Source organism: Phacochoerus africanus, chromosome 6 (assembly GCF_016906955.1).
Source record: "Phacochoerus africanus isolate WHEZ1 chromosome 6, ROS_Pafr_v1, whole genome shotgun sequence".
In the NCBI taxonomy this organism is placed as follows: Eukaryota; Metazoa; Chordata; class Mammalia; order Artiodactyla; family Suidae; genus Phacochoerus; species Phacochoerus africanus.
Genome location: NC_062549.1, coordinates 72,283,600 through 72,300,553, shown reverse-complemented (window position 1 = coordinate 72,300,553; position 16,954 = coordinate 72,283,600). Strand labels below are relative to the sequence as shown.

General features: G+C 42.4%; 1 protein-coding gene across 1 annotated transcript in view; it reads right to left on the bottom strand.

The window, feature by feature from the left end:
* ASPH (aspartate beta-hydroxylase) overlaps positions 1–16,954 on the bottom strand; it is a 176,723-nt gene that overhangs the window by 63,110 nt on the left and 96,659 nt on the right. The window contains exons 16-17 of the mRNA XM_047783864.1: positions 5,600–5,685; positions 98–184 (exon numbers count right to left, since the gene is read on the bottom strand). Coding sequence (XP_047639820.1) covers positions 98–184; positions 5,600–5,685 — 173 coding nt within the window. The remainder of the gene's footprint in view (positions 1–97; positions 185–5,599; positions 5,686–16,954) is intronic.

Below are 16,954 nucleotides of genomic sequence, written 5' to 3'. Positions count from 1 at the left end.
TACACACGAGAAGAGAAAAATAAAATACAAACACTGGGTGGTGAAAGTCCAATTATACAGAATAAACAGCATCCTAAGTGGCAGGGTTTCCACGTACCTGTGCTTTTCCATAGCGCGCCCCTGGGCTCTGAGGGTACCTGCGAACTAGTTCTTCAAATGCATTCAGTGCTTCCTCAATTTTCCCCTGTTAGGAAGAGGAAATGACATAAATACAAGAAATTCAAATGCATAGTGTTATTCAACATAGTTATTTAATATTCACCAAGTAATTTTATCAGAATTTCCTGGACTCCAATTTTATCTTAAGACTTTAAATAATGACCTGCATTATGGTGAACATAAAACTAGAAACAACTATACCTATACTTTATTGTTTTAAAGACAGATACCTGACAAAGGATGTACCATGAACCTTTGTTAAAGAAATTGCATTTTCCCTCCAGGGGTATGGTTCTTACTTGCATTCTTAAAAAAATTATTTAGGATTTAAGTTGGAGAAAAATCCTGCAGGCAGCTGGAATGCCTTTGGGTCTGCAATGAGAAGGGCATGCCTGGCGGGGAATGAGCGTGCAGGATAAGAGGGTCACTGGCCTCTTGGCATGGTGGTGAGGAACCTCCCCCCCCCCTCCCCCGCCACCTGCCACCCCCGTCCATCCAGCATCACTCCACAGGGAGAAACAAATGTCTCCCAGTTTCTAACGCATGGCAGCCCCTTGGGATATGGGAACCGTAAGATAGAGACAGACTGTCTGAGCTGAACTTTACCAGACACTTCAAGCACCTATAAATCCATAAATCCATTCATCCAGTGCATAGATACAAGCTGACCTTGGTTTGTATGTTTTGACCTTCACTGAGTGAGTTTTCACAACAAAGTTTTACCCTACAAGTGTGACTGGGCTCAGCAAATCACACAGTGCTACTCAACTGTTATGGACATCTACTTGTCAACAACTTGACTAAACAGAGCCAGGAAATATTTACATTAAAGTTCCTCTATTTATTTATTGGTCTTTTTAGGGCCGCACCCACAGCATCTGGAAGTTCCCAGGCCGGGGGTCAAATTGGAGTGGCAGCTGCTGGCCTACACCACAGCCACAGCCACAGCCATGCGGGATCCAAGACACATCTGCGACCTACACCACAGCTCACAGCAACGCCGGATCCTTTAACCCACTGAGTGAGGCCAGGGATCGAACCCATATCCGCAGGGATAGTAGTCAGGTTTGTTTCCGCTGAGCCACAATGGGTACTCCAGGACAACAGTTTTTAAAACCACTCTTTCATTTCTTCCATGACTGATTTTAAGGAATGAAAAACTCATGTAAAATATGTTGTCCTGTGCAACGTTCTTCTAACCACCCAGTATTAGTTTCCTGTGGCTGCTGTAACAAAGTACCACAAACTTTGTGGCTTGAAAACAGGAAATTCATTCTTTCAGAGTCCTGGCGAACAGAACTCCAAAATCGGTTTCACGGGGGCCGAAATCAGGGTGTCAGCAGGGCTGTTCTTCCTTGGGAGGTGCTAGGGGAGCACCTGCTCCTCGCCTCCCGACAGCATTTCTTGCATCATTTCAACCTCCACTTCTGCCTTCACATTGCTTTCTCATCTATCTGTGCCTCCTCTTTTGTCTGTATCATGTTTCCCTCTGCATCTCTCTTGTATGAAAACATGTGATTGAATTTAGGGCCCAACTAGATAATCCAGGATAATCCCCCCATTTTAAGACCCATCACTGAATCATATCTGCAAAGACGCTGTCTCCAAGTTCAGTAACATTTACAGGTTTTACGGGTTCCGGGGCCTAGGACACAGATATCTTGCGGCCGGGGCGGGGGAGAACAACTGTTTTCAGCCACCACATGCCTCATGCAAGTGAAATCGCAAATGTGGAGGCCATGTTTTTTCGACATGCTTTAGTAATTTATTTAAGGTTAATGCTCAAGACGTGATTATTAGGAATGAAATGCCTCTACCTTAAGATGAAAATCTATTTGTTTGTTAATGTTGAGGCTATTTTTCTGAAAATTATGTTAAATGTACCATTTCCAGATTTAAAATATAGGAATAACAATATTCATAACAAATTTGCTCAAGTATTTTGTTCCCAATTAAAATTCCCTTAGTTGGCCATCAAGGTTATAAAAATAATGGATTATTTTGGCTTTCTCCTATGCATCCTTTGGATCCGTTATCACAGGAGCTATGTGCCTCTCCTAAAGGACCTTCAGCCCTGCTCTCGTCTCAGTTGCTGGTGAAGGAAATGTGTTTGCTTTTAGTCTGAAAGAACTTCCCTTCACAGTTTCTTACTATAAGAGAATCCAGCTCCTGACACTGGTGCACAATTCTTATTTAAAAACTCAACTATAGGGAGTTTCCATTGGGGTGCAGTGGAAACGAATCCAACCAGCATCCATGAGGATGCGGGTTCAATCCCTGGCCTTACTCAGTAGGTTAAGGATCCAGTGTTGCTGTGAACTGTGGTGTAGGTTGCAGATGTGGCTCAGATCCCAAGTTGCTGTGGCTGTGGTGTAGGCCGGCAGCTGCAGCTCTGATTCAACCCCTAGCCTGGGAATTTCCATATGCTGCAGGTACAGCCCTAAAGAAGGAAAAAAAAACAAAACCAAAAAACAAACAAACAAAAAACACCTCAACTACAAGATAGAATACTTGCAAAGCACTGCCTGAAAATCATCTGTTCTTCACCATAGCTTATATTTGATCCTAGAACCAAGACAGTTCATTGGACAGAGGTGTATTTCCCCCACCCCCTCCCATTTTGGCAGGAGGCCAATGGGCTGCACTGAAGAACATTAAGACACACCCAGTAGAGGTCACATAAACTCGGCCTGTGTGACATTAGGGAGGAGGCTGGGCCATCCATCAGTGTACCTTTATGAAGACCTACAGCAGAACTTCTGTCTCTGGACTTGGTGCAGAACAGCTATTCTGAAGCACCCTGTTCATCTGGCAGCAGCAGGCTCTGCCCACCCCTTCCTCCTTCCGCCTCCAGTTTGCAGCATTCCCAGGTCCATTTAGGGCCTGTGGTGTGAACTGTTCTGCACTGGCCTGACTCTGGCTTGATTAACTTTTTCCTTCTTTCCCTTTTTTTCTCCATTTATAATACAAGAATAATAAATGATTCCAACAAATGAACAAACATTTCGGCACATCATTTCCTATCCTTTCGCTGGTATCTAAGGAGGACTTTTAAACAATGAATATTATTTTTAAAAAATAGATGATTGAAATATGATCTGTTGATAGGATTTTTGGAGGAAAACTAAAGTAACCTCCTATTTCATGTCACACAGTATCTGAAGTCCAGGCCTTTGAGCAGGGCACCCCTCAGGGCCATAGCTATTCAGGGGGGTTGCATTGTTTGGAAATGCCAGTTATAATAATGACCCTTAATGAAGTTATGCTGATGATTCAGTCAATAATACAGCTCCCTGTTGTTTCGGATTCAAGAACTGCTTCTGTGATTTAGCCTGTTATAGATGCAGGTGCTCCTTGAGGAGAGCACCATTTCCTCCAGGTGAGCTAGAACGCCCATGACTGTTCCAGCGCTTTTATGTTTCACTGGCTTATCTGCCCCTTATCCTTGATAATGGAGGCCTTATTTACTATTCATTATAATCACATAAAAATCCTTCTCCAAAGCTGCTCGTTTTTTTTTCTTTACCCCCTAAGGCACCTGTGAAAGAGGCACCCTCCCCCATTTTCATAAACAGCATGCAGCGCAGAGAAAAGTGGGGAAAGAAGAGCCCGCTTCATGTCTCTTAAGGAATGCAAATTTTCAACAAATAGTAGATGGCTTCATTTTATAAAGTTAAACACGATAGAAACCGAGATCACCCCATGTTAATTTCATGGATAGTGATTTTGCTGCCACATTCGGAATTATGACATTTGTAGTGGCCGCTGACAAGGGTAAGCCAGGCTTTGGGTTGGGAACCTTGTTTAACGCTAGTTACAAGCATCTCCACGCTTGTTGAGGCTGTTCCGATAAATATGTGGGAAGCACATTCTTGTCCCATTTTAGTACCTAGCTTGGGTCATTTTATTGCTGTTGCTTAAGAATGATAGTCCCTTTATTCCCTTTTTTGCAGCCAATGTCTACTGATTAAAAACCACATTACAGGCCAGTAGTGAGCATAAATTCAAGTACAGAGAAGACAAAGAGAAATTTCCATGAGAAACAAGTACAGGCAGATAAGCAATGGGATCCTGCTGTACAGCACAGGGAACTATATCCAATCCCTTGTGATAGAACATGTTGGAAGATAATGTTAGAAAACAAATGTATATATGTGTATGACTGGGTCGCTTTGCTGTACAGCAGAAATTGATAGAACATTGTAAATGAACTATAATGAAAAATTAAAAAAAAAAAGAACAAGTACTGGCAGATCTTAGAGATCTTTTGGGCTGTTTCAAATAACCATTAAGAAAGCGAATACCGCAATAAAGCGAGTCCTATGAATGTTCCGGTTCCCAGGGCACATAAAAGTTATGTTTACATTATACTGCAATCTATTAGGCATGCAATAGCATCGTGCCTAAAAAACAAAGCACATACCTTAATTAAAAACACTTTATTCCTAAAAATGCTAATCATCTGAGCCTTCAGGGAGTCATAGTCTTTCTGCTGGTGGAGGGTTTGAAATATTTTGAGAATTACCGAAATGTGACAAAGAGACATGAAGTGAGCAAATACAGTTGGAAAAATGGCACCAATACACTTGACTGACACAGGGTTGCCACAGACCTTCAATGTGCAAAAAGTACAATATCTGTGAAGCACAAGAATGTACAAGAAAATGAAGTATGCCTCTAGGCGATAAAGATACCATTAAATATATTAGGATAAATACTTGCCCCAATAATTGGATGAACATGACCCAGTTAAGAGAACAGAAACCTGCAATCTAGTTTTAATTCACTGTTTTCAAAGACTTGTAATATCCAGAAACAATGTAAATCATATCTGAAATTAACTGATGACAAAGGAAAATATAAAACAGTCACCCTGGAAAATAGAGGAATATGAAGTTAATCCCAACTAAGAAGAATCTTAAATCTAATGTCATTTCCCCTAATAGTAACCATTCTAAGAGTATTGGACTAACCTATTTTTTTTTCTTTTTGCATCGAGGTTTTTGAAAATTAAAACCCCTACTTGTATGGTACTGGACAATACTAATTTTTTCTTTTTTAGTCTTATTTAATCTTTACAAAAACCAAGTAGGAAGAGTACTTATTATTCTCATTTTTAAAAATAAGGAAACAGGCTCAGAATGACCAAATGATTTGCCCAAAGCCACGCAACTCGACTGTGATGGAAGAGGCCTGACTCCCAAGTCATCTGACCGAAAGTAAAGTTCTATTTCTATTTGGCCATTACAGCTGCAATTTTTCTTTTCATTTGATTCACTCCCTGTGGAATGCTAATGCGCCTGGGGAAAAATCCACTCTACTCAAAGGTTGTTTCTCTGACATTTTTTTTTTTCCCCTAAACAAAACCAAGAGTAATGCCTGAGTTTATTTAATAACGAAACCATTGCCCATTTCCGTGCAAGACAAAGCAGCCACCTACCCTTTTACGGAGTTTTTCTGCAGCATCGAGTTCAGCTTTAATGGTCTTATCAAATTTATTTAATAGTTTAGGCTTCTTTTTCTTAACTGAAAGAAAAAGAGGTTTTAAATTTTATTCTTTTGTCTAGAAATGGTTATAAGAATAGTAATTTACGAAAGTAGTAAGAAACCCAACATTGGTCTTGAGCCTATAACTGGAGGAGCAGGTACACTCCTGGCTCCCACATGGCTCCCCCCACCCCAACATGACCCAGTCAGAAACTGCACCCACCCCCAGTATGACCCAGTCAGAAACTGTGCCCCTACCCCCAGTATGATCCAGTCAGAAACTGCACCCCCGCCCCCAGAGTGACCCAGTCAGTAAATGCCTTGGGCCCTTTTCCTCATAGGCTCAAAGTTTTCTTGGGAGACTGGGTGGGTGCTGGGATCCTGAAACTCTCAGTAACCTAATTTCTCGAATGAAAATGGTAGGTGGTTCCTCACGCTTATGTTCAGCTCCTTGACTAAACCCCGAAGCTGCTGATTCCCATCTCTGAACACACCTACAATAAAAGGAGGAAGCTACTCCCAAGAAACTCATGTGAGCAGGATTTCTTAGTCCTTGTCTAGGACTCAAGGCGCTGCTGTTGCATCATGGACTTAAATTCTAGCACATTACACCCCACGTTTTCCTAATAAGCTTTGTGCCATTTCTGAGGCTGCGTTCTCCAAGGAAATTGGCTTATTCCTTATCAGTTGAAAATACGCCCTTCCTTCAACCACCAGCTCACAACCACACACTCCTCACATCATTCACACAGTGCTCTGCTTTCTCTCCCTCTCTCTCCGCCACACTGAAGTCCACAGCACCACGCATACATCTTTTTTTGTGGTTCTTCCCCATTAGACTTATTACAATCATTTGTGTACTTATCTTGGTCCTTTTCCAAACCATTAGCCCCTGCAGAGGGGGCACTGTGTCCTAGATGCAAATATCCTCAGGCTTACTCAGTATCAAGTGATACCCAGCAGGTGAGGGGCAGGCCTGCTGGTCCATATCCCACAGAGCCTGTGGAGTGGATGGATGCAGACAGACACCCAGTGCTCAGGGATGCCCAGAGCAAATCATCCTATTTCAGGGCTCAGAGGTATGACAAGGTGGAACCATAAGCCAGATGTTTCAGGTAGAGAGATGAGAGAACAGTCAGAGAACTTCCTCAATGTTCTGACATGAGACCGACACAGTCATTCCCTTCTGCTCTATTCTGTGATGAAGGAGGAGGGGCTCTCTTGCTAAGGTCCCTGTCCTCCACACACACACCTGCCCTCTGCCCCCTCTAACTCTCTGAAGGTCTCCCAGCCTCTGTCCACATTTCACAGTGCTGGTCTCTGCCATCCTAAAGCCAACCAACCAATCAGGACAAAATGAGCCTCCTCTCCCCTACTCATCCTCTCTTCCCCGCCCTCTCCTGGCTCCCTCTCCACCCACAGAATTCACTTCCTCACCTGCGCCAGGGGCAAAAGCCAGTCTTCTGGAAGGAAGGAGGCTCAGTGGTTAAGAGCCAGATGGCAGGGGCCTGAGTTCCAGCTCTGTGACCTGAGCCAAACTGGTGCCAGACTTTTCCAATGCTTATTTCCCTAATCTATCACAGGCGGATAGTCTTCTCAAGAATTAAATCAGTACTGCACGTGGGCAACTGGCAGAGCGTTAAGCACACATACAGTAAGTGTTAAGCATCTGAGAGCTGACAACGCGTGGGCTGTCTTTCTCTACAAGGTCCCTTGTCGCTTCTTCTCCCATCCCACCTGGCCCACTGCAGCATCGGACACAATGGACTTCTCTCTCCTTCCCAAAAGGACCCCCCTCCTGGACTGCCGTGTGGCTGGCTCTCCTGGTTCTCCTTCCAGTCTCCTGCCCTCTGCTGGGCTGCATCATATCGTACTCTTCAGGGTTGTCTTCAGCCTCTAAAGGGCTTCCAAACTGAGATACATATTAACTAGTTAATTTTCCCTTGCCACACAAAAATCATAAACCCAGGTGCCTATGGACACAGGAGATTCAAGCTCGGATCAGAAATGAACTTCGCTGTGGCTCACAAATCTATTCTGTCTCAGATGTGCCCTATTTCAGAGGATGGTACCATATACATCTCTTTCCAAATGGCAAACCTGGTTAGAGAAGGCAAGTACGACAGGGCAAAGAAGGAGCAGGAGGAGCAGACTCCTCTTTGTTCAGCACACACCGTGTGCCAGTCTCCAGGCCAGAGCCTTTACACGTCTCCTTTAATCCTCGCAACCTCCCGGACGTGGGGAAATGAACATCACCCAAGTAGCCACTGAGATTTCAGCACCTCCCTTGGTACCTCCCATGTTTGCAGTTAAAGTTACCATGAGATACAGTTACAAAGAAAAACAAAACAAAACCATTGGCAGCTCAGGACATCCAGAACAGTCAACAGTAAATATGTCTGTTAAATAGTCATACCGTACTTAGTGCCAAAATATTTCAATATCATCCCCAAAATAGAATATAAAAATCTCAAAGCCTTTGTCGCCGAGAGAAATAACTTTGTCTCATCTTTTCATATACCTTCCTCTTGAATAGCTGCTAATACGGCTCATCTTTTTGAAATTCAAGTTTTGTCCTATCATGACGACTTTTATTTTTAAGTGTATAAAAAGCCTAAGGCAATGTTCGCAATTGTGAAAACAGAGAGAACTCTTCCTTCTTCATCTGGGGAAGCACGTGGTCTTGCTATAGAAACAGCAATGGCTTCTCAGGGTTGGTGATGAGAAGGGGTGAAGTCACTCAGGCACTTTGGGCCTCAGTTTTTTTGTCTACAAATGAGTGGCTTGGGCCAGTTCTCCTAAGATCTCTTTGAACAAATCCTCTGCTTCTAATTTTCAGTTGATTTACATCACGTTAATGTCTTTTTAAACTAGACCCAGAAGTACTCACATGGGTTGTTATTTTTGTTGTTGTTGTTGTTTTATTCTTATACCCACAGCAGTGGCATATGGAAGTTCCCAAGCCAGGGATGGAATCCAAGCCTCGGTTTTGACCTTTAACCCACTGCACCAGCCAGCCAAGGATTGAACTTGTGCCTCCGAAGTGACTCGAGCTACTACAGTCAGATTTTTAACTCACTGCACTGCAGTGGGAACTCCATTTGTTAATTTTGTTGAATTTGGATTTTTCTTTTTTTTTTTAATGTCTTTTTCTAGGGCCGCACCTGTGGCATATGGAGGTTCCCAGGCTAGGGGCCCAGTTGGAGCTGTAGCTGCTGGCCTATGCCACAGCCACAGCAATGCAGGATCCGAGCCGCATCTGTGACCTACACCACAGCTCACGGCAACGGCGGATCCTTAACCCACTGAGCAAGGCCAGGGATCGACCCCGCAACCTCATGGTTCCTAGTCAGATTCGTTAACCACTGAGCCACCACGGGAACTTTGAACTTGGATTTTTTAAAAATGGTTTAGGAAGAAGCTGTCTATGTTTTATAAACTTTATAATTTTGGGGAAGGGGGCAGTTAGTGCCATTACAAGCGTTTTACCCTTTTCCAAAACCACAAAGAAGGGAAAACAGCAACCAGTTACATTTCAAATCCTGACCTCCCGTGCCATGGCTGAAACATTAAGAGCAAATGAAATGGAAAAGAAGGAAAATAAAAGAACAATTAAAGCCATGAAAAAAGACGAACATTACACACATCAATTACATAACAATTAAATGTTGACTCCCTTTCATCTCCACTTGGTCCACAGAAGAAGATGTTTTCAGACTACGGCACATGAGAAGAAGCTGATCACCAATAAAGACAGATTTGGAATCTTCACGTGACTCCATGTCCTTGACCCGCTCCACTAACAAGCAAAGGAAGTGGCAATGACTGCCATAAGGTTGACAGAAAAGCAACTTTCCCGACCCGTCTCCCCGCAGCCAGGCTGTCCCCTCTCTACATTGTCCGCAGGATCTTCCTAAATATATAAAATAAACCACGGATCCTCCAAACCTATAAAATAAAAACTAAACTCCTTAGAATACCAGCCTAGGAATCCTGTTCCTAGTTATCTGCCCAAGAGGAATGAGGACACAGGTCACCCCAAGACCTGTATGCACATAGTCACTGCAGCCCCAAAACAGCCCAAAGCAAGAAAAATTCCAAATGGCCATCAGGTGGTGAACAGACATACAATATGAACACAGGCAACCACATGGGTACCTCTCAGATGCATCACAAGTGACAGAGGCCAAATTCAAAAGGCCACCAACTGGACAATTCCCTTTACATAGCATTTTATTTTTTTATTTTTATTTTTGTCTTTTTGCCATTTCTAGGGCCGCTCATGCGGCATATGGAGGTTCCCAGGCTAGGTGTCTAATCGGAGCTGTAGCCATCAGCCTATGCCAGAGCCACAGCAACGCAGGATCCAAGCCGTGTCTGCGACCTACACCACAGCTCACGGCAATGGCGGATCCTTAACCCACTGAGCAAGGCCAGGGATCGAACCTGCAACCTCATGGTTCCTAGTCAGATTCGTTAACCACTGAGCCACGACGGGAACTCCTACATAGCATTTTAGCCCAGGGAACTTGCATTTCCTGCAGGTGTGGCCATAAAAAGAAGAAAAAATTAAATCTGATTTTGAGCTCTCCCTGCCAACCATGAACCCATCAGGAGGTAATTTGATCTTATTCAAATTCAACCATGCTGAAGATGCTCCCTCCTGGAAAAATAATAAAAAGGAAGAAAAATGCTCTTCTAGCCTCAACTATGCCCTTGATCACGTCTATGCCATTGCCTTATTTAATATCCCAGCTACCTTCTCTGCTTCTGGCTCTGTCTCTTCTTATCATTCATTCAACCCTCCAAGCAACCTACTTTTTATTTTTATTTTTTATTTATTTATTTATTTATTTTCTAGGGCTGCTCCTGCAGCATATGGAGGTTCCCAGGCTAGGGGTTTAATTGGAGCTGTAGCCGCAGGCCTATACCACAGCTCACAGCAACACGGGATCCTTAACCCACTGAGCAATGCCAGGGATGGAACCCAAAACCTCGTGGTTCTTAGTTGGATTCATTAACCACTGAGCCAAGACGGGAACTCCTACTTTTCATTTTTCTTTAAAAGTTTCTGCTGACTCTTAAAAGTACAGTGGGCCACTGCTGTTCTTTAGTGTGTGGCTCTGTAAGCAGCGGTAGGGGCCCCAGGACTTAGGATCAAGACCAGCCTTGTTCACTGGTTCATTCTTTTCATCAACTACTGGCTAAAATGCCACTGTGTTCTAAGGATTGTGCTAAGTGCTCGGAATTCAAAAGAACCTTCCTCAAGGAGGCTACAGTCTTACTGAGGAGAAAGCTCTAAGTGGATAATGAATCTTTACGGGAATGAGAGCAATTCTAAGGGTGGGTCAGGAGTGGTGCTACTCTTTTTGGGAAGGGGGAGGGAAAGCTTCAGAGGAAACTTAGAATTTAAGTGTGTGTGTGTGTGTGGATATATATATATAATATATATATATATATATGTATACATATATATACAGGCAGAAGGAGCATTCTGGGCAGAGGAAAGAATATTTATTTTGTAATTTGGTCACAAGATTAGGAAATTGGATTTTCACCATTAGTCACTTTCTTTCTTTCTCTCTTTTTCTTTCTTTCTTTCTCTTTCTTCCTTCCTTTCTTCCTTTTTTTTTTTTTTTTTTTGTCTTTTTAGGGCTGCACTCATGGCATATGGAGAGTCTCAGGCTAGGGGTCCAATCAGAGCTATAGCTGCCAGCCTATGCCACAGCCATAGCAACTCGGGGTCCAAGCCACGTCTGTGACCTACACTACAGCTCACAGCAACGCTAGATCATTAACCCACTGAGCAAGACCAGGAATCGAACCTGCATCCTCGTGGATCCTAGTCGGATTCGTTTCCACTAAGCCATGATGGGAACTCCAATTAGCTATTTTTCTTGTAAGTCAAAGGCTAAAAGTCTTCTCCTGCTTGGATGCTAGGGTTTGGTACAATATATATGAATACTCTTGTTATGGGAACCCGGACTTTGCAGAATTTTGGAACGCTCATGGTGGAGATATTGCTCAGGGACTCTGGGCACTGACCTACCTTCTCACCACATCTGAGGATGTGGCCTTCATGACACTGTGTCTGCTCCAAGAGCCAGAAGGAGTAGGAAATGCACATTCAGGGCATTTCAGTTTTGTAGAGAGAGGATGTACACCCCAACTATAGGAGGCGGCACAGCAAGAATTGGGCATTTGCAAACATGCGAGACAGAAAGCAGACAGCTGTAGCCCCCTCACCCCACCCAGACGCCAGATTCGAGATGCCTATGCTGAGGGCCAGAGCATCTGCTCTGCCCGGGGCTGCCATCTGCTCCTGATACAATATTGTAGGGCTGATGAAAGACCTTAATTTAACTTTACTCTGAGAAAGAGTGAGAAAATGGGAACTTTTCCCACCAATTCAAAACCTATCTGAAATGCAGTTTTTTTTGTTTTTGTTTTTTTTTTTTGCTTTTTAGAGCCGAATCCATGGAATGTGGAGGTTCCCAGGCTAGGGGTGGAATGGGAGCTGCAGCTGCTTGCTGTCCCACACCAGAGCCACAGCAACATCATATCTGAGCCTCATCTTCGACCAACACCACAGCTCACAGCAACACGGGAGCCTTAACCCACTAAGCAGGCCCAGGCATCTAATCCACATCATCACAGACACTAGTCAGATTCATTTCCACTGCACCACAATGGGAACTCCCCTGAAACGCAGTATTTAATCAAGGAAAATCTGTACATCCTGAAATAACTCTTTCACAGTGGTTTCCTGGAACCGGCTTTACTGCTTTTCACAAACTGGCTCCTGGTCTCCCTACCCTCACCTCCTGTCACTGGCTGTAAAGCAGATTATGCCCCCTTTACACAGACTCTCAAATCTCCTGTGAGCTGCCAGGACTCTTCTCTTGTGGTTCTTTTTTTTTTTTTTTTTTGCCTAAGAATACTCTATTTCAATTTTTTTTTGTCTTTTGTCTTTTTTGTTGTTGTTGTTGCTATTTCTTGGGCCGCTCCCGCGGCATATGGAGGTTCCCAGGCTAGGGGTCGAATCAGAGCTGTAGCCACCGGCCTACAACAGAGCCACAGCAACGCGGGATCTGAGCCGCGTCTGCGACCTACACCACAGCTCACGGCAACGCCGGATCGTTAACCCACTGAGCAAGGGCAGGGACCGAACCCGCAACCTCATGGTCCCTAGTCGGATTCATTAACCACTGCGCCATGACGGGAACTCCCCTATTTCAATTTTTGAACCCTAATTTAAATGAGACCATTCCCACTCTCAAGTCATCTAAAGACATCTTCATGAAAAAACAAAAAACAAAAACAAAAAACAAAAAACAAAACCCTTTCTTTTCTGTGCTCATATGACACTTCCTAGAAACAGTAAAGTTTCAGGATGTGTTTAAGTTGGCCAGATGGTTACATATGTCCACTCGCCTCCCCCCCACCCCGCCCCCAGCATCTTGCTGAGTTGTTAATTTTGTGAGGAAAGAACTGTGTCTGCCTCATAATTTATTTCCAGCACAGCACATAACCCATCCCATAAAGTCTGCAATAAATGTTTCTGAACATATATAAATACATGTAAGCACGAATGGATCAGGATGTTCCATGAAATCTTGCCATTTGCAACAATGTGGAGGGACCTAGAAGGTATTATGCTGAGTGACAAATGCTGTGTGATTTCAGTCATATGTGGAATCTAAAAAACAAAACAAATGGGCAAACAAAACAAGGCAGAAATAGACTCAGATATACAGGAAACAAAATGATGGTTGCTGGGGAGAGGTGGGTGGTAGGTTGGGTGAAATAGGAGGAGAGGATTAGGAGGACAAACTTTCATCTACAAAATAAATAACAGGGATGCCATGTACACATAGGGTGATACTGCAACAACTTTGGTGACAGATGGTAACAATATATTGTGGTGATCATTTCATAAAGTATAAAAAATATCGAATCACCATGTTGGACACCTGAAAGTAATATTACATGTGTATTTTAACTCAATTAAAAAAAAAAAAAGATACTCCAGAAGGGGACAGGACGATGACAATTTATAACTTAGGCATATCAGCCGTTTAAAAAACAACCTGAAAATTGTTTAAGAACCAAGATAGGGGATGAATTGAGAATGAGAGTAGCTTGCTTTATAAAGAAAGTCTAGTCCAAAAAGTGTCAATGGCCAGCAACAGAGGTGACGGAGGAGGAAGACAAGAGAAAACACAAGAAAACACAAGATATGTGAGAGATAATCCCCACTGAAGATTTTATAGAGAGCACCAATATTTCTTTCTTTCTTTTTTAAAATTTATTTATTTAAATGCTTTTTATTTTTTCCATTATAGCTGGTTTAGTGTTTTTTAATTAGTTAATTAATTAAAATTATTTTTATTTTTTCCATTATAGCTGAATATGTATTTATTATTCCATTCTTGTTTTTCCATATATTTAGCAATTTAGAACACAAATGGCAGAATACTGGATACAACTAACCAGTAAGTTCTTGGACTGCAAATTCCAGTTCACTTTAGCAAACATAAAAAATTCACCAAGCAGCTTGCTCTTATGTTCTGAATCAGTGCCTAATGCCTTATCAAATTACTTGCTGATAATAATTGTTGACATCCATTGATCACTTACTCTGCTAGACATGTGTACCTCATCCAGGCTGCACAAATTGTCAGGAGCCAAGACTGGAGTTGGGGCTGTCTTGACTCCAATGTCTATGCTTTGACCATTTTGCTGTATACCTGGCATCTGGCCAAGAAGTTAAGAAATCAGGGTGTCCCTACGTGCTTGGAAAGTGATGACAGAGTGGAATTAAGTATTAGTCTAAGTATCATTCGGTATGAGGAAGTAGCTGAACTTTGGACTACTTGTCTCAGAGGATAAAGGTAGTTAAATAATCCCAGTGAGTTTCTGTCCTTTTGTGTCTCAAAGACCCAATGGCTACACATTACACAGATGCCTGACTTAGTGGGAAGGTCACAGGCCATGGAGTCTGGTAGCCAGAGTGTGAGCCTCAGTTCTGCCTGTCTCAGGTGATTGGCTTAATTTCACATCCATGAAATGGGAATCATGTCTGACTGCCACCTACCAACCATAAGGGAGCATAAAACATTGTATAAATGTTAGTCATGACTTTAATCTATAATGCCTTATTTTCACTTACTTTAAAATTCTTCTCTTTAATTAAATGGGAGATGTCTATGTCCTACCTTATTAGTAAATGTTTGAGGAATTAAATTTTTTTTTTAAGATACTACATATGCTTTGCTTTACAGTCAAACATTTCCTTGGCAGAGATTTTGGGAAACCAATAACTTTGTCAAACTAGCCCTACATCCAGTTTGTTTTTCCTGGCTCAACAAAGGACCAAGGGGCCATGGGGCCCCATTGTGCACCCCTGTTCCCTAAACCCTAAACCCTACTATGTGTGTTTTCAAGCAGGAATACATAAAATATGAAGGGCTGCTTTTTGTTATAGGTATCCAAAGGTGGAACTGGATGAGAAATAGTCTAAAAAGCAAAATGATTTAAGGGAAGGAAATGTAAGACCAGAGTAAGACCCTGAAGAAAAATTTGCTCTACATCCGAGATGCAGCCTAAAGCTGAAATAATTACATAATGCTTTATTGCAATATTATTCATGTTAATTAGCAGTTAACCCAAGACAGACCCCCCCACTACTTATTTTAATCTTCCTATGTTAGATTTGGAAGTTGATTTTGCTTTGCTTTTTAAAATCAGTGATGGGTTTCAAAATAAGATAAAAATCTGTATACCAAATTTGTCTGGCGGTAAGAACTATACATTAAGGCAAATGATTTAAAAAAAAGAAGAGAACAGCGGAGCAAAACAGTCAGGATTTCAAGAATCCAGTACTAGGGTTTTTGATGAAGTTCCTCCTGCTGGGTACAGGGAAAGAAGCCCACATCCGTCAGAGCTCCTCCAAGGCATAGGCAGGGGATTTGGGCAGGAACCTTGAGTTCCTTTCTCTTTCATTTAAAAGTAGGACTTGTGTAAGGTATTCTATTGCTATGCCTCACCCTGGGGTCTGAAATAAATCTGCTTTCCCATTGAGAGAGGGTCATGTTAGTGGCTATCGAGAAACCCAATCAGCAAACAGCCATGGAAGTGCTGCTGGCAGGAGTCTTTGTACTATCACTGTGGAAAAGGAAAATTAATGTGTTTGATGCAAAAAGAACCCCTTTGGAGCCCCCTTTCTCTACCGTCTACCTTGTAGGTACCCCATCGAGGGAGAAGAGGCAAATCTGGGCAGCTCAGGGAAGACTGTCTTACCTGCCAGGCTTTACTGCAGGTTGGAGAGAAGGGGGTAGATGAACCCTTCCTTTGCCTCCTACAGCTAATGGACTTTAGTTTTCCTAAGAATTAAATATCACCTACCTGCCAGCAAAGCTTAAATTGAACGGTTAACAGAATTGTTTTTCAGCTGAGAGACACTCAGTACAACATAGTAAACATTAGATAAAGGGCAATTGTTTTCATCTTCCCCCTCTATTGAAATAATGTGAGAATCAGCTGGGAGCAGTCAATGGATCCAGCAGGTATTCCAGTTTATTAAATGTAGTCTGCTATCTCCCCATAGGGTTATTTTAATAAATTATACATCACTCCCCTTATAAAGTAATAATCCTTTAACAAATGTGACCCCATAGATTAAATTAGAAATTTCAGAGACACTAAGTGATGTGTTTTCTATACATAAGAGAAATCTGTTCAGGACCAAGGCCGTCCACAGGCTTATACCAACAGCTGCTTCATACATTAGAAATTCCATCTCCATGTTCACTCTTCCATGTGAGAATAGCCACCCCCCACACACACACTTTATTTAGCTGCAATTATAACAATCTTGATCTTCAGGTTCTAGAGGCTAGCTCCTTTAACTTATTTACAAATAAATCAGAAAGAGGAAGTGAGGGTTGCTTGAATAAGCAGCCGGAAGTAGAGGCCAACAGACTACAGTAAGAAAGACAGAAACACCACCAGAAATAAAACCCAGCTCAAAAAGCATTGCAATATGGGTCAGACTGCGAAGAGGTAAACAGGGCTATGTACTTCAATAGCCCCAAGAGGTATCACTGAACAAGAACCAATGTTCATTACAACGGGCATGATAGTCTCCAATCACCAAAGAAAGTTAAATTGTGTGCAGCATACAATTTAAAGAGGCAGAGAGGCATAAAAAGCATTTTAGAAAAGTATCAAAAAAAAAAAGAAGTATCTACCAAATTTTGTTAATTTTGTTTAAATGGTGCTTAAAGGCATTTAAAGTCATCTTTAA